Source organism: Caenorhabditis remanei, chromosome II (assembly GCF_010183535.1).
Source record: "Caenorhabditis remanei strain PX506 chromosome II, whole genome shotgun sequence".
NCBI classification, from domain to species: domain Eukaryota; kingdom Metazoa; phylum Nematoda; class Chromadorea; order Rhabditida; family Rhabditidae; genus Caenorhabditis; species Caenorhabditis remanei.
In genome coordinates this window covers 5,307,470-5,332,494 of record NC_071329.1, presented here as the reverse complement: position 1 = coordinate 5,332,494, position 25,025 = coordinate 5,307,470, and the positions used below count along the sequence as shown (strand labels likewise).

The window sequence follows — 25,025 nt, the reverse complement described above, 5'->3', positions numbered from 1 at the left end:
ATGTCCGAAAGTATGTATGCACGAATTTTCAGCAAAATCAAAGCCCATTTATATCTCGAAAAATGGCAAAAGATGACAAGCGGTCTGAAGGTATCAGAGAGGCTGTGGGAGAGTGACAACTCGCAAGCGCTATCCGGCCACTGCACCGCGCGGTGGCTTTTGCCTGCTGCCTTTCGGCCCTGAGCCATCCACCACTCCTTATGCACCCGGGACCGGCCGTCTTCCGACGAGTGACCCCTGGCGACGCAGCGCTTGGCGCGGACGCTCGGTCGCCGTTGCCGACAACACCCACAGGACTCCTCCCTTCACTCCATCCACACTTGTCTACCGTCAAGAAGCTGACTCACAGACGCCCGCCACGACGCCCGGTGGTTTTGCAAAAACGAAGAGCGTATATGAATGTTTGCCATGAGAGAAGAGGAGAGGAGACGTCCACGCGTGGAGAGGTCATCTCTCTTCTTTTTCACGTCTATTTGTTTTGTGAGAGGCGTCCACTAAAACCACCGTAACTCGGTCAGTTTTGGTCCAAATTTCATGAAATTTATATTTTGGAAATCAGCAAGAAACGGGCTTTAATATGAGGGTGATTTCAAAATAGTAGAGACAATGCAAATATCTAATCTAAATCTTGGCAGTCTGGTCTTAAACAGGGAGCGGGGTTTAAAGTTGAAATTTTTTTTGAGTCCGCAACACTGCACAGTTTAAATTGATGAAAAAATAATCCGGACACCAAAAAAAAACTGACACCTTAATCTGAAACTCTGAATTCGGTTTTTCGGGCCCTCCTCCTCAAACAGAAGTGTGAGGGACATATACACTTCAAATAGCTTATAAAGGTTAAAAAAACCAGAAAAAGTTTGTACCGGTCAATTTAGGGGCGGGGCTTAAAATGTATAAAACACAGTTCAAATTGGCAAGAAAATTGTTTATTTTTCGTTCTTATCTTTCAAATTTACACAAATTTAATCGTTGGCGATGTTCTTCAAGCACTTTTCTGATTGTTGTTCAAAAGAGTGGATTGTGGTGGGACTGGAGCAGCATCTCCTCCCTTATTCTTATTGGATCCCCATGCCCAAACAGATGGATAAGCAGCAGCAGCAGTAAGATATGGAGAATATACAGATGGATAGGCATATGCATAGGCTGCAGCTGAATAGGTTGGAACAACCACTTGTTGAGTAGATAATCCAATCATCAGGAAGGAGATAAGGAGGATGGAGGTGATGCTGGAAATATATAAAGTTAGAAAGGAAAATTGGGAAATTCTGACTTACCATTTAGCGAACATGTTGAAATGAATGAAATTTCGACTTGAAGATACTTCTCACCTCAACTTCCTAACCTTTTATACCTTACACTCCTCCAGTCTGGTTTAGCACACTAAACAATTTGTAACACAATTGATCATTGGTTTTATTTGCTCGTACCCACTAACACCTAGACGGCTGCACAAAAAACCACACAAACCGAACGTCAATATTTGCTACCTATTCTTACTATTAAGCATGAAAAAAGGGAAGAAGTAGTGCATGTGCCAACTATAACTTATGACTAGTTATTCTAATGGTTTTTTGATGTTCTGTCTTGGTGTGTCTTGAGAGTATAAAAGTACAGAATTGTCGAGCAGAGAAGTATTCGACTAGTCGATTCTTCTGAAATATGTTCTCCAAGTGGTAAGAATTTTCCATATCTTTGACAGTTCTAGAATTTCAAATACTTTCAGCATCACCTCCATCCTCCTTATCTCCTTCCTGATGTTTGGATTATCTACTCAACAAGTGGTTGTTCCAGCCTATTCAGCTGCACCCTATGCATATGCCTATCCATCTGTATATTCTCCATATCTTACTGCTGCTGCTTATCCATCTGTTTGGGCATGGGGATCCAATAAGAATAAGGGAGGAGATGCTGCTCCAGTCCCCTCACCATCCACTCTTTTGAACAACAATCAGAAAAGTGCTTGAAGAACATCGCCAACGATTAATTTTGTGTAAATTCGAAATATAACAACAAAAAATAAACAATTTTCTTGCCAATTCAAACGTTTCATTTTTATATTCCGCGGATCCTCCCAAAACTTTCTGTGTAAACTCTCAGATATACAATTAGTTCATGAAAAAGAATCATTTTTAAAATTCAATCTCTGAACACAAAACGACGAAGTTCTAAGTTTTGTGTTTTGAGTCTATACTACGTATTACATCCAAGTGGAAGATGAAGAGAGATAGGCACATCGAACGAAAAAAAATATATAAAAAATTGAGCCAATTGGTGTTTAGAGAGAAGAAGATGAAGAAGAAATGACCGCTGAATGACTCAGAAATTCGCAATTTTTTTTTGAGATGGCAACCCAAGAATTTTTCTAAGTTCTATGAAATTGGAACCCATCAAACTTTTGTCCCTCGTTTTTTTGCGTCTTCCACCAATTGGTAATCTCGTTTTTTTTTTTTTTCGTTCTTCTTTTTCCCTCTTCCTTCGATTCTTAAGTCTTTGAACTTTTTTGTCTCTTCGTCTTTTTTCCAGAAACAAATGAACTGGACGGAAACTTATATCAAATGTCCCGAGATACATTTCAACTTTTGGAATTTATCACTCGAAGCCCTTTGCCTTGCAGGAGTTTACATGCATTTTGTGAGTCGTTGTAAAAAAATGCATTAAAATTAAATTTGCAGGTGCTCTTCCGTCAATTTTTTGGAGACCTCAAAAAGTCGGTATTCATCTTGAACCTGGCTTCCTGTGACATGGGACTATGTTTTATTTGTTTCTCGACACACTTTTTGGCAAGTTGTGCGATGTTTCTTCGGAGTGATGTAAGTTTTTAATTCAGGTACATTATTGGTTATAAAGGTTGTGGTACTTGCGTTTAAAAAATGTTGAATTTTAGCAATAAAGTCAAATATTGAATCATGTTTAACACACTTCGGTGATCTAAAAGAGATCTGAACATTTTTGTAGAAATGTTGAAAATTTTAAGAAAAAATAGTGTGTAGAATTTTCGCAAGTATGATTTAGTAAATGGAAAAGATATCACCAAATTTTTAAGTGTGCCTTGATAACATTGATTAAACCAGAATTCCGGGATACATTTGAAAAGTTGGGTTCCCTTTTGATGCATAATTCGCTGGTGGTACTCGCTTTAGGAACTCGGGGAAATAGAACTGTTACGAAATAGAACTGTGAGAAAATGGAACTGTCTAATATTGAACTGCTACAATTTGGAACTCGGTAAAATGGAACTCGATGAAATGGAAATGGGTAAAATGGAACTGCTACAAAATGGAACTCTTGTTCGAATGGAGCGCGTTTGCATTCATGACTTTTTAGAAGAATTAGAACCAATTTTTGTGGGGAAAAGTCGACTTTTAAGGTTTAAAAACACTTACATCATGAAGAGATTGTCTTTGTCTATTTAATAATCAACAAAAAACTTTTTAAAATTATATTTGATAAGCCCAATAAGCATTTTCAAAACCAGTGGTAGAGTTCCATTTTGTAGCAGTTCCATTTTGTAGCACTTCCATTTTGTTCAGTTCCATTTTGTAGCAGTTCCATTTCATCGAGTTCCATTTTACCGAGTTCCAAATGGTAGCAGTTCTATATTTTACAGTTCCATTTTCTCACAGTTCTATTTTGTAACAGTTCTATTTCCCCGAGTTCCAAAAGCGAGTACCACCAGTTCGCTAGGAAAAGTTCTTACAAAGAAATTGTCAAAAATCACGCTCTACTTTGGAACTATGTACTCTAGACAACTCTGAGAATGCAGCTAGTACTGTACGTAACAGATCAACAAATTCATTTTCTCTTCCAGATTCTTGCTGAAATCCATGTATTCCTTCATTTCCAAACTAGAACTATGAACTATTTCGACTGTCTCTTCATGCATATTCTTATTTTCTATATTGTCGTTGAAAGATTTCTATGGACATGTACTTCAAGAACACGTGAAACTTGGAAAATATTTACTGTGGGGAAGTATAAATTGCGGCTGACGGTGATTACGATACTATTTTTTATTGGAGCAACGATGATCTATACTTGGAAGTTGGAGGTGTGTTGATTATGATTTTTTTAGAGAAGCGCGGAAGCTGATACTCAGCGAATAGAGGCCAGAGCCATGCGATAACTAAATCCCATATTTGCTTTTCAGGTATTCCCTTGGAACCGGTTCTGTGAGACTCATATCTATCCGAGGCCGTATGAACGGCCATGTAAGTTCTTTTTCCCATACATGCAAACCGGGCCGGCACGGGCCGGCCCGTAACTCGCTTCAAACTTAATATTATGGTCAGATAAATATACCAAACTGTAGATCTCGTCGAGTTCTCCGTGACCTACTACTGGCCGGATGGCTATTGGTTAATGTGCCACGGGCCGCGGGCCGGGAAAAGTGCCAAAAAACGCGAAAATGGCCTAAAAAGCTATTCTAGCGCGGCCCGGGGCACATTTACGAATAGCCATCCGGTCCGTAGTAGGTCACGGACATTCGGCCCGGTCTGCAAGTATGAGTCTCAACGGATGCAATGGCCAACCGGGCCGAAACGGGCCGAAACGGGCCGGCGCGTAACTCGCTTCAAACTCAATATTATGAGCTGGAGTACGCTTTTTCCTTTTCCACTTACCAAATGCTATTCAAAACTTATTTCAGTTCACCAATTCCTTTTCTACTGGTTTTCTCGTTTGATTCCTGAAGCATCACTGCTTCTCTCCGTCATCTTTGCTCTGCTCACATTATGCAGACTGACAAAAATTGGAAGAGGAGAAGGACTTGTTTCTGAGGAAGACAGGGAATTGGCTGTGGTACTTGGATTGTGAGTAGGCAAAGGCGCTTTATCGCAATTCTAAATTTATAATTTTTCCAGAACAAATTCTAAAATCAGAAGATCTATCCTTTGTATGCTAATGGTCTATCTCACGTTTGTAATTCTTTTTGCAACAGAGTATACGTTTCGACCTGCATCTTTGGAGATGTTTTTAAAAAAGACAATTCAACAAAGAAATTGTAGGGATTTAGGAGAAATGACAGAAAAGTAAACGGAAATGTTACAGCGAGAAAATGGAAAATCGACATGCTGAATGTGGTTTTCTTTTTGTCGCGAATGATTATCTACAGAATGTTTTGCGGGAAGGATCAGATGGTTGTGGAGTATGCACCGAATGCTTTAATTTATTTTTAGATTTTTTTATTATCTTGTTGCTGTTTTGAGAAAAAGGAAATAAACACGGAATCCGATAAATTTGTTTTTGAGAAGTCAATTGCTAAGAAGAGTAGCTGGTTTAAAAAAACAGTTTTCTGATACTTATTTGATCCCAGATCCCAATGCCCGAACAGATGGAAAAACAGTCGAATTGGCAAGAAAATTGTTTATTTTTCGTTTTCAATTGATTTCAAATTTACACAAAGTTGTTGTAGTCCATAGTACAGTATCCTTCAAGCCCTCTTCTGATTGTTGTTCAAAAGAGTGGATGGTGGTGGGACTGGAGCATCATCTCCTCCCTTATTCTTATTGGATCCCCATGCCCAAACAGATGGATAAGCAGCAGCAGTAAGATATGGAGAATATACAGATGGATAGGCATATGCATAGGCTGCAGCTGAATAGGCTGGAACAACCACTTGTTGAGTAGATAATCCAATCAATGAGATAAGGAGGAGGATGGAGGTGATGCTGAAAGTATTTTAAATTCTAGAACTGTCAAAGATCTGGAAAATTCTTACCACTTAGAGAACATATTTCAGAAGAATCGACTAGTCGAATACTTCTCTGCTCGACAATTCCGTAGTTTTATACTCTCAAGACACACCAAGACAGAACACCAAAAAACCATTAGAATAACTAGTCATATTTATTCAAGTAGTAAATGGAAAAGCCGTGAAAAGTTTCTTTTGTGATCGGCGGGGAGTAAAAAGTGTTCGGGTGCAAATAAGTGTGCTCGTTCTTTTTTGATCTACTACAGTGGTGATCTCTGGAAGACAGTGCAAACATTGTTAGAAGGGAGGAAGGAGGGGGAGGGAGATAAACATGGTGGTTGCTCATTTGGGCACACCGTAAAACCTCTAATAGAGGTGTCCCACAATTATCTCAACTGTCTTGAGAGGTATCAAATTTTTTCAACTGAAGAAAAATGTTACAAGTATTCAGCAATATTTTGTTTGTTGACAACTTTTTGATATCTGCTGTGAGAAAAAAGATATACTGCGTTAAATAGACTTTGCTGGGGACACCTCTAGTAGAGGTTTTAGCTCTGGCACGGAAAATAGCTGAATCAGTATTCAACCATTCAAAAATTGGCACTAGTTAGAGAATCAGAATCGGCTGGTCTAGGTACAAACGGCTTTGCATCGCGCAATTCTAATTCAGGTTGTACCATGATCATGAACAGCTCTCTCCCGTATTGGATCGAGGCATCATAAATATAACAAAGATAATTTTTCAGTATCCGTAATCCGATGCCTTCTCACACAACCGAACTAAATTTAACCTCTCATTATTTACTCATACTCTTCCCCGCCTTACTTTTTTCTCTGTCTCTAGACCTTGCAACTTGCGATCCCCCACCCCAAGCAAATACTACCACCACCACTACTACTACAGTAAACTAGTCCAGTTTCTCTGACTTCTGCTCACGTATAAAAGGGAGGGAAGTCGAGGTGAGAAGTATCTTCAAGTCATTCATTTCAACATGTTCGCTAAGTGGTAAGTCAGAATTTTTGAATGTTTCTTTTCTAATTTCAAATACTTTCAGCATCACCTCCATCCTCCTTATCTCATTCGTGATGATTGGATTATCTACTCAACAAGTGGTTGTTCCAGCCTATTCAGCTGCAACCTATGCATATGCCTATCCATCTGTATATTCTCCATATCTTACTGCTGCTGCTTATCCATCTGTTTGGGCATGGGGATCCAATAAGAATAAGGGAGGAGATGCTGCTCCAGTCCCACCGCCATCCACTCTTTTGAACAACAATCAGAAGAGGGATTGAAGAACATCGAATGCGATTAAATTTGTGTAAATTTGAAAGATAATAACGAAAAATAAACAATTTTCTTGCCAGTTCGTGTTTGATACATTTTTCTTTGAATTTCAGGCTCCGCTCCCAAATTATAACAGGAATGACCGGTATTCACCTTTAGGCCTCTATAAGCTATTTGACAGGTTTAGCGAAAAAAGTGTGCCATTTTATGCTTGAGTCAAAAAAACGTATCGTAAGGTATTTTATTTGTATTTTCTCCGCATCAACTCATACATATCATTGTATGGGAAGCTGAGCTAAAATATATAGAGCGCACTATTCCAAAAATATGCAAATACCGTAAAAACTGTATTAGAGCGACACCTTTAATAGAACGACAGCCTCTAATAGAGCGACAGCAAAATTAAGCTTCGAAAAATAGAGCGACAGCGTCTAGTAGAACGACATCGTCTAATAGACTGACAGCCTCTAATAGACCGACACCCTGTTTTCGGGTATTTTCGTTGGTTTTTTCATTAATTTTTCACGTTTTTTCTTTTGATTTCACTTTTATTCGCATAAATCGAACCTGACTGACTTTTAGAACTTCGTTCGAATAATAAAACGACAGTCTCTAGTAGAACGACAACAAAAACCTGTTCGAAAAATAGAGAGACATGCCGCTCTAATACAGTTTTTACTGTATACAAATTTCATAAAATTTGTACCAAAACTGAGCGTGTTACGGTGGTTTTACTAGTGTTTAGTAGTTAGTGGACGCCTCTTACAAAAGAAACTACGATAACTTGTGTAAATTTAAAAGATAAGATAAAAAAATAAACAATTTTTTTGCCAATTTAAATGTTTCATTTTCATATTCATTCCCACAATTAACCAATACTTCCACTCGGCTCCGCAGATCCTCCCAAAACCTTCTGTGTAAACTCTTTGATATACATCGGATTCGATTTCGGCTCCTAAAAATTCTCAAAACTGATACCAACTCGGCGTGGTTCTTACAATTGCGCTCCACCAAAATGCCCTTGATAAATGTATATTTTTCTCTGAGTCTCTCAATTTCGCACACGTTTTTCTTCGTTTACGGTAGAGCGCGGTTGTAAGAAGCGTGTCGTGCTAATATAGCTAAGCTCCGCCCATCAGACTCACCACAACCTCCGCCTCCATAATCATTTGTGATTCTGTGGACACTGTATTAGTATCCCCTACAGTTTTCACTGCATCCTTCTGCTTTTGTTGTTCTTTTTTCTTCTTTCGTATGACAAGGGATTGCGCAGACTCGGCGTGGATAGAGGAGATGTTTCGTAGAGTGTCATCAGCGGGGCCTAGTCGGGAGGACTGGAAAAGAGAAGGGCTGTTCAGTAAGCGGGGTTTCGGAGCTGTTTATAGACATCAAGAGTAAAACGTGTTTTTTTAGTAAAACTTCGTTTTTGGGTCGTAGAGAGTTATAGCTTGGCAAACAGCTGACACTCATGAGCCGGGAAGATGGGCTCTAGTAGGCATTGTTTTTTGGGCGGTATCTCCCTACGGGCCGCCTGTACAGCTGTATCTGAGTTCAGCGTACCAGCGAGAACATATCGTACCAGATGGATCATGTATGCTTACCAATGATAACTTAGCGTACCAAAGCACAGTGAAGTCAAAAAATCAAAGCTAGAAATTATCAGAAAGTGGCACGGTTTCATACGTGATTTATTGGTAAAAATGCTCGGTTCTATGAGACGACATGAGTCGTCTGAGATCTACTTTAGACTATGTGTTCCTGCTGTTACGTTAAACTCAGATAAAGCCGAAACTCCTTAAAACGTGACGCAACTACCGTACCTCAGATTTCTCTGTAACCTTTGTCAAATCCACTTGCAGCTTCCGGCGAGCTTCCTCCTGTGCCTTTTTGTTCACGAGTTGGTTTTTCTTCTCTATAACTTATCCCTCATTAAATGTTTCTTATATTTAAGCTTTACCTGCATTCGAATCCACTCCTATCAACTTGACATCTCCCAGCTCCTCATCACTACTACCTCTGCTATTTGTTGTCGGTTTTTCGTCGTCGTTCGGTTGGGTTTTCTAGAAATCTTTTTATGTCGGTCTGTGTGTCTGCCTATCCAGCTTACACTCATTTTCGCTTCACTCTTTTCCTGTGAAGCTATCGTTCCAGAATCCGTCGTGGTTGTAGTTGTGGTTGACTGAGTTTTGTCCTCGGGAAGCTGAAAATAATTTTTCTTGTTGTCTGTCGGTCCGGATGTCCTCACCAGCACTTTTTCTTTGGGTTTTTCTGGTTTCTCGGGTTTCACTGATCTCACGGGAATCGGTACTGATGGCTCCTCCTTCTTTCTCTGCTGCTTCTCACGCTTCTTCTTCATACGCTCTCGATTTTCAGCGATTTTCAGTTTTCTCTCAATTTCTAATGCGTCTGGATCAGTCTCGTAGGTGATTGGTGGTTTAGGTGGTGTGTTACTGTTGTCTGGAACATCATGCAATAATTTTTTGATCTACAATAAAAAGACTCACCACTTCCTTTCTTCTTCTTCTTTTTCAACATATGCAAACAATTGGTGGTCATTGATGACACGATGATGATGATGTAGATGACATTGTATAGAAGTAATCGATACATCCGCAACTTTATTGAATCGGTAATCTTTGCCGATTTTGGGAATAAATGGAAATCTGTGAGGAAATGAATGGAATTGGTTTGCTAGGTTTTGGTGTCACGGGAATTCAATAGGGGAAAATTTGCATTTCTTTTATATGATTGAATGAAGACAGTTTATAACCAAGACGTTTCGAAATCAGTCATTTTGGAACTGAAATCATAATCGAGATATTTTTAATCTTATTTGAAAGATAACAGCTTCTTGTCTAGTGTCAAAATCTAGCGGCTTCAAAATATCTGGTTTCAGAAGGTCCAGGACGTTTCGAAACCGATTGTGAAAACACCCACTAATCAGAGATGTTGGGAAGTGAAAATTTTCTTATCCGGAAGTCGGAAGTCGGAAGTTGGAAGTGATTTTTCTTATCAGGAAGTCGGAAGTCGAAATTCGGAAGTAAAATTTCTTATCCGGAAGTCGGAAGTCGGAAGTCGGAAGTAAAAAAAACACCCGGAAGTCGGAAGTCGGAAGTCGGAAGTAAAAAAAACACCCGGAAGTCGGAAGTCGGAAGTCGGTATTAGATTTTTTCGCAAAGATTCAAAAGCTGCTAGAAAAAGTTCATAAAATTCGCGAAAATCAGTGGAAAATTAGTTTTTGGCTGAAGAAAAGCCTATTTTCTGTCCTTTTAGACCATTTTTCCATGTATTTCTGCGAAATTTACTTTTCGGAAATTTCACCGTTATGTAATGACAGAAGTCGGAAGTAAAATTCCTTATCCGGAAGTCGGAAGTCGGAAGTCGGAAGTCGGAAGTCGGAAGTTGGAAGTGAAAAAAAACCCGGAAGTCGGAAGTCGGAAGTCGGAATTCCCAACAACACTGCCACTAATCTGATTAATTACTTTCGAAAACTGCGTACTCCCCCCTAGTTGCTAATCAAACTAGCTAGAGTTGATATTTTTGAGTTTTGTATGTAATCTTTCGTTCAAAAATAGACAAAAAAAAAACGTGGATAAAAATTTAAAAAAAAAGGAACATATTTATAAAAAAGAAGAAAAAATCTGGAGTTCTCTAAACGTCGGACATTGATTGCGAAAAGACGAGTGAACCAATCATTTGATTATTTTGAGTTCTGAAAATTATTTATCTATTTTTTTTCAATTCGTTCAGAAAACGAGCTCCACGGAAACCTCCCGTTTCAATAGAGCGCATTTTCACGAATACTACTTACTTTTAATTGTCATTTTGAAAGTGTACAAAATCAATATCTTCTTTTGGAGCAAATCAGGAATATCAAAAGTTCAGAGTCATTTTTTCTCACCGCCAGTCGTGAGAATTGATGGCTTATTAACCTGAAATAATGATATAAATTGTGGGAGGATGAAAGGGAAAACTCACTTGATTTGACTGGGGGATGGGAATGAATTTCTTTAGGAAGGATAAAATAAAGTAAAGGAAAAAATAGGGCATACCAGAACATTCTATTGAATTCGGTTCACCGGGTTAAAGGGTTTCACGGGAGGTCATGTGGTGAAAAATGAGAAAACGTAGTATTCGGGACGTTTTGAAACCAGACGTTTTGAAACCGAGACATTTTGAAACAGCTGTCCCTTTTTCTTCAATATTACGCATATTTTAATGCCCAAGCCTTAATGATTTACTTTACTGCCCAAATTAGAACTACATAACTGCCTTTTTGAAACCGATTAAACCTTATTTCGAAGTTATAAACTGTACCAGTTCTTATTCGGGTTGTTCTGATTTGTGGTACCTATCCGTGTTCAAAACGTCCAAAGTTCTTTGACGGAACGTTTTGCAACTACAGTACCGGACAAAATGGTATCAACTTTGGCTGTTTTCTGTGGAAAATGACCAACTTTGAGAGTGTGCCATAGTAGTTCTGAGTGTCACATCATGAAAATTTTTAATGGACCAGACAGATCAAGGGTAGAACTTAATTTTTGTAGTTGACAACTTTTTTGTACGAACACTCCCTAGCAAGTTACATATCGACAAAGTAATTTCTCCCTCACATCGACCAATTTCAGTGCAAAATACTGCGATTTTTGAGCTGTCGTCTTAAAATGACCATAACTCTCTAGGGAGTGTCCGTACAAAAAAGTTGTCAACTACAAAAATGGAGCTCTACGTTCAATCTATATGATTCATTAAAATTTTTCATGGTGTGATATTCAGAATTACTATGGCACACTCTCAAAGTTGGTAATTTTCCACTGAAAACAGCCAAAGTTGATACCTTTTTGTCCGGTACTGTATAATTGAGGGGAACGATTATAAAAGGTTCGGTTTTAAAACGTCCCCCAATTATCTTCTCTTGACTTCTCAATCTCCATAGACATGCACCTGCCGTGTTACCCGGAATTCAATTTTCCCCTCAAACCAGACCATTTTAAAAAAACACCTTGTTTTCTTCCCCAGGGTTACCTTTGGTTTTCAGAATTCTTATATCTGATTAACAAAACACGTCTCAAACCTCCTTTTTTCTGCAAACTCGTGTTCCTGGTACCCGTAAATTAGGCAAAGGGAGACATGTTATTACGACTCGTAGCACACATGTGGTCTCGTGTTTTGTGACTGATATGTATTGCAACATGTGTTTAGGATATTACGAAATAGATTAAACGGAATGAAGTCTGCTGATATTTGTGCATGGAGAGATCAACTTTTAGGAATGGAACTTTGAGCTTGAGAAAGTTATTTTGAGATTTTAGTTGTCAAGCACATGCAGATTATTAAGTGCAATTTGGTTGATGAGGAGGCTAGCAGGTCTTTAGGTGGAGCAGCTCTTGATTGATCCTTATTCTTATTGGATCCCCATGCCCAAACAGATGGATAAGCAGCAGTTGCCGGTGGCAAGATACCCTCATAACCCTGTAGTTCTCCGAGTCCTCACAATAAATACGCAACGAAACTCCGCCAAAGCCTCACGCGCCTACCGTAACCTCAGCGCGTCAGTTCGCGTGGACACGTGTACTCCACGTGGCGACAAGTAGTTTCTGAAGTCGGTTGGCTTTCACAAGGGAAGTACTCGAAGTGTCCTCTCTCAAACGACTCAAGATTTTGGCCCCTGATACTTTCAAGTCTGTAGATTCCGAATCTGAAATAAAATTCTGCTAAATGTCTCTGTGAACCGAGTTATGAGCCGTCAAACTTTTCCTATGGTTAAGCTTTTTCGCGTGACACGCGACGTGCCGGAATGTCTACCCAAACATATCCCCCAGTTTTCCAACCATCGGTGGTGTAGGGGTTGTGGGCGCGTCTAGTAGTCGAAAGGCTGTGGGTTCGTTACCCTTGCCATGTAAAATTTTTTTACTTTTTTTAATTACATTTCTTGTGGCTCCATATCTGGCTCCCAGATGGTTTTTCAGTATTTTTTTAATGGTAACGGTAAAGATATGATCAAAATGAAGCGGTTATGGGAATAAAAACAACAACTTTTTTTTGAGTCCCAACTCCACTTTTCTCCACCTAGAGTGTGGAAAATTTTTCGAAAATTTTTTTGATTTTTTAAAATTGAATAACTTGGAAGACATTTATTAATACTCAATGGAGAACACAGCGATGACAATCCACAATAAATTCCTTGAAACATATATTTTTTGAGCAGTAGACGCAATGAATCATCGAAAGATTGTTGCATCCAGCCATTTGGCATTTTCCGTGAACATGAGTATTGAAGCACACGTCAACAGGTTTGCCACAGCGTGGAGGAGGGGTGTCCAGGTATCCGCCGGCAAACCATGCATACAGTCTCCATTCTTGGAATACAGGGCAGCACAACAACCAATACACTTGACTCAACATCTGGAAATTGGAAAAAATTACAAATTAGCGGATAGGAAACAATACTTTTATTATGCTGTCACGCTGGTGTGGCTTGAACTCTGGGTGCATGCGTTGAGCGTACTCTGTTATGTTCTTCATGAACTTTTTGAAGGTCCGGAAAATTCCAATGTCCAGCGGTTGAATTTGCCCCGTGGCTCCAGGTGGAATAATGATTGTTTCGAGGTTTTTGTGAGCAGGACGTACGGAATCGATGACAGCTACATTTCTCCAGCATCCCCAGGAATCCACCATGAAGAGTATGTCATCCTCTACTTCGTCAGTAAAAGCCACTGATTTGAAAAAATCTGCCATCAGATCCTTCCCCATGATGTGTCCTTTGGCAGGTCGAAGAACTAGATTGGTAGGATTGTACGGTGGGGGATTTGTTGGGAAGGCACCAGAGGGTTCGGAGAAAACAACATAAAGTTTTGGATGAAGTGTACCGTCCAAACGTAACATTGGAAGTACGGTGTAGCTATGTGTCACACCGGTAGCCGACCCAGTAATTATCTCCACAGTTGTCACGCCTGGAAACTGACTATTGGTTTGACTTTTTAGAAACTAGTTTCACCTGTATTTGTTAGAGTCCTCTTGGTGTACAACTCCTTTTGAAATCCCGATTGATCGAGATTATACACACGAAGTGGATCATATTCTTCAAATTTTTTCCGAGCATCTTTCACGAAGTTTTCCATCTTTTCAGTGAGTAGGTGTTTCTCGGAGAATCGTTTTCGAGATACAAAAGTGGTAATGGATCTGGAAGAGATTCGATGTGCACGTTTCCATCCATTCAACCAGTTGTGAGAACCATAGAAAGATGATTCAATTTTGAATTCATCCATAATCTCGGAAATCATTGCCCGGAGAGTTGTATCATGGAGGACATGGCCAGAATTGATTGATTCGATGGTCCGTTCATATAATTGCGAAGAAATAAAGGCGATGACAGCTCGATGGTCCGGTTTTACTTCACCTGAAGTTGTGGATTAATATTATAGTCGTAACTTTGATAATTAACGTACCTGCGCTTTCATATTCCGCAAGTCTTTTCAAGTCTCGATCTGTCTTCAAAAACCGGAAACGATTGAACATGGCGGCTGAAGATCTTCTTTTTGGTTGACCATTGCGAGTAGTGGTTTGAAGACGGTACCATTTTATCGCTTCCCATACCTTCTCGATAGCTACCAGGATTTTACCGAAAAGTACCATGTGAGGGGATCCGATTCCTTTGAAGTCGTGTTCATCTGTTTCGAGATTGAGTTCGACATCATATTCTGGATCGAGATCTTCATCGGCATCGGTGGTCAATGACGTTTCTTCAACAATATCCAGTTCACCTTCCTCATGTTGTCGAAGCAGTCCAATAATCCTATCAGCGAGTTTTTGGTCTCTTCTCTCCAGCTTCGGTTTCTTCTGCACTTCTCCTTTGATAACAGCAGTTGCGTAGGCCAGAATCAAAAGTAAAGTAGTCATTGGAGCTTATTGAACTCCGGTTTTTCCTCCCTTTTATAGGGTCCATCCAGTGGTTCCAACTCATCGGTTCCAAATCATCAGTTCCAACTCATCGAAATTTGATTTCACGTCCAAAAACAAACAGATCAAAAAACGGATCAAAAAAATAAATAAATTCAATTTTAAAAAATCAAAAAAAATTTCGAAAAATTTTCCACACTCTAGGTGGAGAAAAGTGGAGTTGGGACTCAAAAAAAAGTTGTTGTTTTTATTCCCATAACCGCTTCATTTTGATCATATCTTTACCGTTACCATTAAAAAAATACTGAAAAACCATCTGGGAGCCAGATATGGAGCCACAAGAAATGTAATTAAAAAAAGTAAAAAAATTTTACATGGCAAGGGTAACGAACCCACAGCCTTTCGACTACTAGACGCGCCCACAACCCCTACACCACCGATGGTTGGAAAACTGGGGGATATGTTTGGGTAGACATTCCGGCACGTCGCGTGTCACGCGAAAAAGCTTAACCATAGGAAAAGTTTGACGGCTCATAACTCGGTTCACAGAGACATTTAGCAGAATTTTATTTCAGATTCGGAATCTACAGACTTGAAAGTATCAGGGGCCAAAATCTTGAGTCGTTTGAGAGAGGACACTTCGAGTACTTCCCTTGTCAGAGTTAGTTCTGATTTTAGCTTTGGTGTTTTGACTTTTGTTTTGTAAGCTTTACGCTCTCTTATTCTAATTTCTTGCAATAAAGTAAATTTATTGTAAGAAAGTGTTTATTGTCGTCTTATTTGTATTTATACGCGGGCAACTCAGCAGCAGTAAGATATGGAGAATATACAGATGGTTAAGCATATGCAAAGGCTGCAGCTGAATAGGCTGGAACAACCACTTGTTAAGTAGATAATCCAATCATCAGGAAAGAGATAAGGAGGATGGAGGTGATGCTAGAAATACATAAAGTTAGGTGCTAGAACAAACACCGGACATTCCAATCATCGTGGTGCACAGACAAAATACCTGAAAAATGCGAAAAAAAGTTGGCAAAAGTCTGAACAACAAAGAAAGGATATTCCGGGAACAAGGAAGTACTTTTCTAGAATATGTACTGTGGAAAAATGGACCTGATTTTTCCAAAAAACAGAAGTTCTCAATAGAATGACCTACATACGCGTTCTTGTATTGTAGGGTTTCTTGTATTTTAGGTTATTCTTTTTCAGATATTTGTGTCTTCACTGAAGAACTCTTCAGTACCATTTGTAAACTCGACGCCTTGATTTGGTCACCGTGGTGGCCGAGTTAAGGAAAGTTATTTTGCCCCAAGATAAATTAGTGCAATGAACTTTGCTGAAAAAAGAAATTTTTTTTCAAAATTTGTTGGAAAAAGTTAGGAAACGAGGTATTGAGCAAAAATCTTGTCCGAGAGGACTACACGACCGCGTGGAAAAACTCTTCCACCAAAGCTATTTTGAGTCAGTAGAGAACGGGAATTGTGGTGTTTAGAGCGATTTTTAGCATATGCGTCTTCTATTTACGCATTTTCAGTTTTTTTCAGTTACTCACACCCCAATGTCAAAACACCATCTGAATAATTTCAGACCTACATTTTCTAAGAAAAACGAGTGAGAAAACATATCCTGTCATTTTTTCGGTATTTTGTAGTTTGTATGTGTGTTCACATACAAAGATCTTACGCTAATTAGCAATAACACTGATAATCAGTAAAAGGAGAGAAAAACAAGAACACGGAAGTTAGAGGTGGTCTCATTTTCCATGAAATAGAGAAAATCAAAGTAAAACTTGTAAACTTTAAAAGTTTGTCAAGTAATAAGGGAGACTGATTTTTAGTTTTATTTAGTTTTGACAAGTATAGTACAATCGATCTTGAGGTACGGTTACTGTACTTCCTCTAATAGTCCGACACGGTTTTTAGAAAAGCTCTGAAATGTTGCTAAAGTCCAATAAAATGAACAAAAATTTTGAAATTTTAATTAGAAAACCAATTTTTTTCTTGATAACGTTCTGTCGGAAATCCGAATTTCTGACTTTGGTATACTGTAACTAGAGCTCCTATCTTAGAAACCACCAGAACCAGATTATAGATCAACAACAATAGAGCGTCTAAGGAAACATGACTAGACTAATCACATCAAGTGAACAACACCAAAAGGTAAACATTGCGTGGGAACCTTCACGAGTTGTGGAGAGTCTGGGAAGGGGGAATTGAGTGGTAAACCTTTTTAGAACTATCCCGTTATGGAAATGCAGTTTTAGAGGAGCTGTAACCTATTAGAACATCTTGAAACTTTTCTGTGACAATTAATGACTTAATACAGTGCCAATCTACAGTTCCAGAGCATTAAAGACTTAGAGGACAGCAGTTCTAAAAAGGGAAAGTTCTGGAAAGGCCTACCGTAGGGGTTATAAAGGAAATTAGATTAGATGCTAAGAGTTTGATTATTATAGACAAGATCTTCAAACGATTTCAGCGTCACGAAACCAGAAGTTCGGATCTGCCGTTGTCAAAAGTGTACCAGTCGTGAATTCTGAAAACTTGCTGAACCTAGAAATAAAGTACTCATTTTCTTTCTCGTCACTCATATTTTTTCCGGGATTCCAGTACTCTCCACTAAGTCAATTCCCTAGACTTTTTCCCGAAATACCAGAATCCATCTATTCTTATCTCATCCACTTCTATTTCCATCCTTCCCATGTTCACTTGATTACACAACTTGACGTAATAAGAATTTTCTTAAAAATAACCAAAATTGAATTCCGCCTCTCTTCCTAACCATAAATCATATTTTTTGTTCTCCCCCCAACTCAAAGAGACGAAAACAAGTACACCTGACAAAACTTGTTTTCCTCTCGTCTCCATGACTTTCTGCGAGACTCCGCCCACTTTCTTGAGCCCTCCCCCTTTTCGGAGAGCATATTCGTCTCATTTCTTCTGATTTGAAGTTGAAAGATTCGAGATTGAATTTTTGTTCTCGGCGCCGTCTAGACAATGGTGTTGGACGACAAGATTGAGATTGTGACAAGAGTGATTACGTTCTTCTTTCCGTATGACTCGAAAGTTGAAGGTGAGTGTATTTTGAGGGACCATTTGAGGAACCCAGATAAGTCGTAAAGCTCCAGACCACTATACAAATGGCCACGATGATTGAGAATACGGGACACTTAGTTTGTGAGACTTATCTTAGACCATAAAGACTTATCCACCTAATTCAAAGAGACCAGTATTACAGTCCGGTTCTACCAGATATAAACTATCTAAGCCTATAACGATTGCACTGCTTAAAGTATCCAGCTGAAAATGAGCAAAAACTTAAATGTTAATTATGGTTGTAGATTAAGTCTAGATCTTCAGTTTTGTAGTTGACAATTTTCTTGTACGGGCGGTCCCTGGGGAGTTATACAATGACAAAGCTATCACTGCAAGATTTTGGAGTTGGTCGCATTGTCAGTGTATAACGTTTTTGACTAAGCCTGTTTGGACATCTAGACACTCAAAAAGACAGACGGACATTTGATAAAACATCAAAAAGACAAACAGCCAAGCCCACTAAGAATAGGAAAATCCGGACAAACCGACACACAGATAAGGCCAGCGTCTGTACAAAAACATTGTTACCTATGAAAATGACATGACATACACACTCGGAGCTTTTCGGGCCGGTGTGTTTTATCTGCGTTCAAGGGTCGTCTGACATATTACATACCCACCCAGCTGTCACCTTCCCCATAACCTCCCTTTCTTCCAGAATACGAAAACACCGAATGGTACCCTGGAGACCCCCGTGACTTCTCTCAAGGCCACCCCAATGGCCATGAGATGTGGGGACACGGCCAAATCGGTTGGTGGCAAAAAGACGAGAAAGGTTGGCACTGGTATTGGGACGACGCGGATAACATGGACAGGACTACATACCCACCGAATATGGTCATGAGCACTACAACTCGATCCCCGTTGTTGGTCACTTCCTCTCCTTCAACAGAAGTCATGGAGACCTACAGCGACGCGTTGCTCTCAGTGATCCTTGGCTTCTTTGCTCTACTCGTTTTGATTGCTTTTGCAAGCAATATCCTTCTCGCTAACGTGATTAAAAAGTATCGTTGGGTAAGTATCGTTGGTTCAATGCTCCCCCTAACACATTTCATTATAATTCAGGGTATGAAAATGGCGTTGCTCTTTCATCTATGCGTGACTGGCGCTCTCCTGAGTATCACCAACTCGTTGCACCTGCTCGCCAGCGGATATCATTTGTTGAAGCGGCAAAAGGTACGAGAATTACGGGAAATAGAGGCGAAGGAAGGGGAGAGGGCAGGTGGAAAGTATATACATTTGTATATATGCAATTACTAATTAGTGAATGGAAAGTTCTAGTGTCTTGAGTTTGTGGCCAGCAAAGTCAGATGTTTTCCAGTGAATGGGCATCTGGATAAATAGACACTGAAAGTTTTCTAGAATAATGAGAATTTTGAGCAAAATTTGGTCATTGAGCATCAGAAAACAATAAACATTGAGGTTTCAAAGATTATTTTTAGCTTTTTGGGAGGTTTGATGAACGTCAAATGTAACGAGTCTCGTGGTACCACCTCATAACAAAATTGTTAAACATTTTTCTACAATAAATCGATAGATCAATTCTAGTGCTTTATTTTAGTAGTTGACAACTTTTTTATAGCGTTTCCAGGTTTTGAGATATGAGTCTTTGAAGATAGTGACCCTGCAGAAAGGGCAAAATTTGGTTTTTTGTGAACTTGTTGTAATATTTTGTTAATGGTTTTTCGGATGTTTTAAAATTAAATCATTTTAAAGCTGAGACGTTTCAAAACCGAATCATTTTGAAACCGATGAAAAGATATCAAAAATAAGTGAATGTCTCATTTTTCAAATTTCGCATAGAAACGTGCAAAGCAAAAATGTCATAGTTTTGAAACACCTCGGTTTCAAAACGCCCTATCGTGTCTTTTTGCGGCGCTCTTGGCTCCTCCCACTATTGCAATTCGGCCGCACAATCCTTTTGCACGTTGAGTTCCATTTTTGGCTCCGAGACATTTCGAAACCATGCCTTAAGCGTGCCGCATTATGTAAGAAATTGTGTGGCAACTTAAGCCCCGCCCACTTTGTCAACTCAGAAATAGTTTAAAATTCAAAAATCTTCCATTCCAGAACAGCTCCGTAGTGCTCCAAGCGTTCGCCATCATCGCTTGGATCGACCATGTCATCGGATTCGCCCTCCTCATCTTCGTCATGTACCTGGCCATCTTCTGCTTCAAATTCTATTGGAACAACAAGGATCGAAGCATCGAGTGGGGTAGATCATACGTCCTCTACGCCGTCATCTCCACCTGGGTTATTGCTTTCTTGTTCGCCGGATTCACCGCCTTCTTCCAGTGTGATTCTCATATCAACACAACCAACCAGTGCATTAATATCGTTTGCGCAGTGTCGAACATCTTCTCGGTTGTCTTCACAGAGTTGCTGACCCGTGTCAGAGTGGTGATTCCTATCATTATAATATTGCTTATATTGCTGTCAGTGCGTGTCGGTTCATCAACTGTCCGTCGAGAGAGTATGGTGAAAGTGGAGGGCGCAGACATTTATGGAGATCGAGAGTTGTTGTTGATGTGCTCCATGGTTTTCGGGATCTATGAGGTATGTCTGTCTGTCTATATGTTCAGATGTCGTAGTCAGAAATTGTCGATTTGTCAAAACATTCGTCTGTGTGTCTGCTTGTCCAAATATCGTTCGTAGTGAAATTGTTGGCTCGGACATCCGGACACACAGGAGAAAGGGGATGATGTCGGATGCTAATTATTGACTAGTTTGTCTCTCTGTGTGTCTGTGGGTCCAGATGTCCATTTGGTTCAAGAACGCTTTCGTCGGTATGTGTGCCTGTCTGTCCGGATGTCCGCATATCCTCATTTCCGTACTTCCGGTTATCTGTGTGTCTGAGCGTCCGAACGTCCGAATTCCTCAATTCTCGAACAATGTTTTCCTATTTCTGTCTGTATGTCTGTCTGCATGTCCAGATGTCTTAGCCATCAGCCAAATCGCCCAAGACTGACTCATTTCATGTGAAAACGAACAAGTAATATCTGAAAAACTTCGAATTATTTTCTCAGAAACCCAGCCATTTTTTTTGTCAAAACACGATTTCAGAATTCTCATTTTCCCCATTTTCAGCTTGCCATCATCATCCCACAAATCCTAATTTTCTTCTGCATCTCGCCACTTCTCTCCATCGCCGCCTGGCACTTCGGCGTCTTGTTCTCCACTCTCGCCACACCGATCGCAGTGATCTCAATCAGTCGGAACACTCGCTCGCGCGCGATTCTATTGTATTCGTGTCGTGGCGCGAAGGGAAAGAGCATGCCGGCGGGAAGTTATGCTCACACGGCAAAGAAGTATCATGAGAGTGTGGAGAGCAACAAGAACAACACGAAACGAAGAGATTCTGGAGTCTCGTTCTTCTCGCAGGAGTCGTCGTCAATCACTTCAAAGGATTTTAATCGGAAATTGTCGATGATTGTTGAGGAGCCGGCTGGGAAGTTCTCGACGGTGGAGAAGGTTGAGGAGGTGATGCCAGTAGAGTCGATTCATTCGATTCATGCTTCTCATGCAGTGGTGCCGACGCCAACGTATTCGAAGGCTCCAAAGTTGAAGAATGTAGTCAGGTTGGTTTTTAGAGGAGACATTGGAATATCCTAGACAGACAGGTAGACAACACATTAAAAAAGGCACTCTATTAGAGCTTGAAAACGCCTCCGGTGTATTTATAAACATCTGGATATTCGGACACACAGACAGACATATTCTCAGAGAATTAAAAAAACTGCCGGATGGACGTATAAAAACTGAAAACTTTTTTTGTGGAAAACGGAAAACTTGACAGATTAAATGTCCGGGGCGTAACGCGCTTTAAGCTCAAACGTATACCAAAATGTAGAACGAGACGAGCTCTATGTCTCTGACCCTGTTATGGACGGGCTAAAACGGCCTGAATATTTGCCATCCGCACCAAAATAGGTCGAAGACGTAGAGCTCGTCGAGATCTACATTTTGGTATATTCACTATCTCACAACATTGAATTCGAAGCTAGTTACACTGCCTGATTTCCAGATGTTCAGGATTTTGATTTTATGAAAAAGTTGTCCGACTGTATGTCCAGATTGTACTCAAACTCTTATTTCCAGAGTCCAATCCGCCGACCAAGTCGCCCGTAACACCGTCGACTACGATCTCTCCAGACGCCGAATGTCCCATAACGACATGCCACAAGTTGGGGATACTGACAGACTTGCCAACATGGTCTCCTCGAAAACCAAGAGATTCAGTCTGGGAGGTCGTCCGACAGTCAACATGAACCTACCTAATCATATATTTGTGCATCATATTCATCATGAAAATAAGATTCGACCGATGGACCCGAGTCCGATGATAAGCATGGTCGAGTAGATTTGTATATACCTACATATATAATTTATTTGTGTTATTAAAAGAGAAGTTAATTTAAATAAAGATCTCTGTACTATATGCTTCTAATCTCTGTCCAGCTGATAATTTAGCCCTGTTCTCCGAATCGAAGAACACTGTCTCCATGAGCACAAACCATGAAAAATCATAGAGAGAGCAGAAAAACAAGAGTGATAATTCAGATTGTTATTCCTTATGTGGTAAATTGGATATGGAATGACAAAGAATGATTACATTGGGTTCGGACTCTGATACTTGTATTTTGTAGCCTGGTTTAGGGATAAACATGGATTGACCTAGGTGGTCTTGGAACTATAAACTAACATCTGGAACTTTGAATTTCAGGCGACTCCGCCCACAAAACAGAACAGAAAACACAGTTCTCAAGTACAATGATCTGTAAAAGCAGTTTGAAAGGTCTGTACCAGAGTTGCATGGAATTCCGACTTCCGACTTCCGACTTCCGGGCATTTTTTCCATTCCGACTTCCGACTTCGGACTTCCGGATAACAAAAATCACTTCCGACTTCCGACTTCCGGATAAGGAAATTCACTTCCGACTTCCGACTTCCGTTTTAGAAAAAATCACTTCTATGCAACTCTGGTCTGTACCCCCGACTTCTAATTGGGGGCGGAGCCTAACCGTTGAATGAAAACGTAATGTTTGCAAACACCAAACCAGTATGACAATCTAATACTCCCTTTGGTTTCTAAATTTAAGCACTGAGGTTGAGCAAACAAAAAGTGCGAACACTTTTTTGCTCACTATTCTCCGAACACCGCTACCAACCCTTTTTTCACAGCTCTCGAATGAATATGACTAGTTATTCTAATGGTTTTTTGATGTTCTGTCTTGGTGTGTCTTTAGAGTATAAAAGTACGGAATTGTCGAGCAGAGAAGTATTCGACTAGTCGATTCTTCTGAAATATGTTCTCCAAGTGGTAAGAGTTTTCCGGAACCATGACAGTACTAGAATTTCAATTAATTTCAGCATCACCTCCGTTCTCCTTATCTCCTTCGTGATGATTGGATCATCTACTCAGCAAGTGGTTGTTCCAGCCTATTCAGCTGCAGCCTATGCATATGCCTATCCATCTGTATATTCTCCATATCTTACTGCTGCTGCTTATCCATCTGTTTGGGCATGGGGATCCAATAAGAATAAGGATCAATCTGGAGCTTCTCCAGCTGCTTTCGCCAGACCTGCTAGTCTTCTCAACAACCAGAAACCGACTAGTGCTTGAATGACATCGACTAGCTATTACGATAACTTTGTGTAAATTTGAAGTGAAAGAACGAAAAATAAACGACTTTTCTTGCCGAATTAAGTGTTCATTGTTTATACATGGAAGATTCCAAAGAGTTCAATGAGCTCAATCTAACTTTACCATGAAGAGCTATTGGCCAAAAGCATACTTGCAAATTTACGGCCCGGCTTCAAAAAAGGTACCTATTTTTTTACCAAATTTTTTGAATTTTTTTGAAATTTTACATTAAAAATTTCAATTTTTTGATGAATAACTATCTTTTGATTGAATTCTGAAGTATAGTCGAAAATTCGACATTTTTGGGAAAAAATTCAAAAAAATTCAAATTTTTGTTCAAAATTTCAGTTCAAATTTTTCAGCCGGGCCTTCGGGCCGGGCCGGGGCGTAGAAATTCTCGTCACGGCCCGGCTCGGCCCGTTGCAAGTATGGCCAAAAGTGAATACATAAAGAGATAAATCAATACCAAAAACTATAACAATAAATATTACTGTAACATGCTTATATGGATTTAAAACGACGCTTTTCCGTCGTAAATGGATGATGTAATTTAAAGATCATTACACAGTCTATATCCCAGTCGACGGTGCGTTTGTTTTCGACCACGTGGCCAACTTGGAGCTTTCGACCATTAGTTAAACTTGTTTTAGAAAAAACTACATTGTTGTGATTTATCGAAAAGCTAGGAATACTTATTTAGAAACGCCGTAATTTCATTTCATTCAAGATCGTTCCTTCAATTTTTTCAAACTCAAACAATGAAATGTTGGATATAGTTTTATCAACTAAATTACGATGTATTTCTGCTTTGTAAGAATTGATACCTATTTTTTCATTAAAAAAATCAAAACGAAATGGCAAGAAAAACATTTATTGGCTATTCGTCATTTCAAAAAATCAAATTTACAAAGATTTCATATCGTTTCGTATTTTATCTCATAGTCGATGTTCTTCAAACTTCAAGCACTAGTCGGTTTCTGGTTGTTGAGAAGACTAGCAGGTCTGGCGAAAGCAGCTGGAGAAGCTCCAGATTGATCCTTATTTTTATTGGATCCCCATGCCCAAACAGATGGATAAGCAGCAGCAGTAAGATATGGAGAATATACAGATGGATAGGCATATGCATAGGCTGCAGCTGAATAGGCTGGAACAACCACTTGTTGAGTTGATAATCCAATCATCACGAAGGAGATAAGGAGAACGGAGGTGATGCTGAAATTAATTGAAATTCTAGAACTGTCATGGTTCCGAAAAACTCTAACCATTTAGAGAACATATTGAATTTAGAAGAATCGACTAGTCGAATACTTCTCTGCTCGACAATTCCGTACTTTTATACTCTCAAGACACACCAAGACAGAACATCAAAAAACCATTAGAATAACTAGTCATATTCATTCGAGAGCTGTG

General features: G+C 39.6%; 9 protein-coding genes across 9 annotated transcripts; 5 read left to right on the top strand and 4 right to left on the bottom strand.

The window, feature by feature from the left end:
* Positions 1 to 982: 982 nt before the first annotated feature.
* On the bottom strand, positions 983 to 1,288 carry GCK72_004663 (uncharacterized protein; the record flags this gene model as incomplete). Its single annotated transcript, XM_003104260.2, has 2 exons — positions 983 to 1,226; positions 1,275 to 1,288. 2 exons carry the CDS (start codon positions 1,286 to 1,288, stop codon positions 983 to 985), a joined length of 258 nt encoding a protein of 85 aa, XP_003104308.2.
* A 371-nt stretch (positions 1,289 to 1,659) lies between these two features.
* GCK72_004662 (uncharacterized protein) lies at positions 1,660 to 1,964 on the top strand (the record flags this gene model as incomplete). The annotated part of the gene is made up of 2 exons (XM_003104288.2): positions 1,660 to 1,673; positions 1,724 to 1,964. The coding sequence occupies 2 exons, from the start codon at positions 1,660 to 1,662 to the stop codon at positions 1,962 to 1,964; spliced, it is 255 nt and encodes an 84-aa protein (XP_003104336.2).
* Positions 1,965 to 2,529: 565 nt separating this feature from the next.
* On the top strand, positions 2,530 to 5,174 carry GCK72_004661 (uncharacterized protein; the record flags this gene model as incomplete). The annotated part of the gene is made up of 5 exons (XM_053724817.1): positions 2,530 to 2,631; positions 4,148 to 4,208; positions 4,646 to 4,808; positions 4,860 to 4,999; positions 5,047 to 5,174. The coding sequence occupies 5 exons, from the start codon at positions 2,530 to 2,532 to the stop codon at positions 5,172 to 5,174; spliced, it is 594 nt and encodes a 197-aa protein (XP_053589011.1).
* A 254-nt stretch (positions 5,175 to 5,428) lies between these two features.
* Positions 5,429 to 5,730, bottom strand: GCK72_004660 (uncharacterized protein; the record flags this gene model as incomplete). The annotated part of the gene is made up of 2 exons (XM_053724816.1): positions 5,429 to 5,666; positions 5,717 to 5,730. 2 exons carry the CDS (start codon positions 5,728 to 5,730, stop codon positions 5,429 to 5,431), a joined length of 252 nt encoding a protein of 83 aa, XP_053589010.1.
* A 951-nt stretch (positions 5,731 to 6,681) lies between these two features.
* On the top strand, positions 6,682 to 6,985 carry GCK72_004659 (uncharacterized protein; the record flags this gene model as incomplete). The annotated part of the gene is made up of 2 exons (XM_053724815.1): positions 6,682 to 6,695; positions 6,745 to 6,985. 2 exons carry the CDS (start codon positions 6,682 to 6,684, stop codon positions 6,983 to 6,985), a joined length of 255 nt encoding a protein of 84 aa, XP_053589009.1.
* An 860-nt stretch (positions 6,986 to 7,845) lies between these two features.
* Positions 7,846 to 9,587, bottom strand: GCK72_004658 (uncharacterized protein; the record flags this gene model as incomplete). The annotated part of the gene is made up of 7 exons (XM_053724814.1): positions 7,846 to 7,932; positions 8,123 to 8,311; positions 8,798 to 8,889; positions 8,935 to 9,037; positions 9,085 to 9,177; positions 9,223 to 9,434; positions 9,482 to 9,587. The coding sequence occupies 7 exons, from the start codon at positions 9,585 to 9,587 to the stop codon at positions 7,846 to 7,848; spliced, it is 882 nt and encodes a 293-aa protein (XP_053589008.1).
* Positions 9,588 to 17,872: 8,285 nt separating this feature from the next.
* Positions 17,873 to 22,331, top strand: GCK72_004657 (uncharacterized protein; the record flags this gene model as incomplete). The annotated part of the gene is made up of 6 exons (XM_003104246.2): positions 17,873 to 17,948; positions 18,630 to 18,985; positions 19,037 to 19,147; positions 20,042 to 20,527; positions 21,059 to 21,549; positions 22,070 to 22,331. 6 exons carry the CDS (start codon positions 17,873 to 17,875, stop codon positions 22,329 to 22,331), a joined length of 1,782 nt encoding a protein of 593 aa, XP_003104294.2.
* Positions 22,332 to 23,277: 946 nt separating this feature from the next.
* Positions 23,278 to 23,594, top strand: GCK72_004656 (uncharacterized protein; the record flags this gene model as incomplete). The annotated part of the gene is made up of 2 exons (XM_003104184.2): positions 23,278 to 23,291; positions 23,342 to 23,594. The coding sequence occupies 2 exons, from the start codon at positions 23,278 to 23,280 to the stop codon at positions 23,592 to 23,594; spliced, it is 267 nt and encodes an 88-aa protein (XP_003104232.2).
* Positions 23,595 to 24,574: 980 nt separating this feature from the next.
* GCK72_004655 (uncharacterized protein) lies at positions 24,575 to 24,796 on the bottom strand (the record flags this gene model as incomplete). Its single annotated transcript, XM_003104235.2, has 1 exon — positions 24,575 to 24,796. One exon carries the CDS (start codon positions 24,794 to 24,796, stop codon positions 24,575 to 24,577), a length of 222 nt encoding a protein of 73 aa, XP_003104283.2.
* Positions 24,797 to 25,025: the final 229 nt, after the last annotated feature.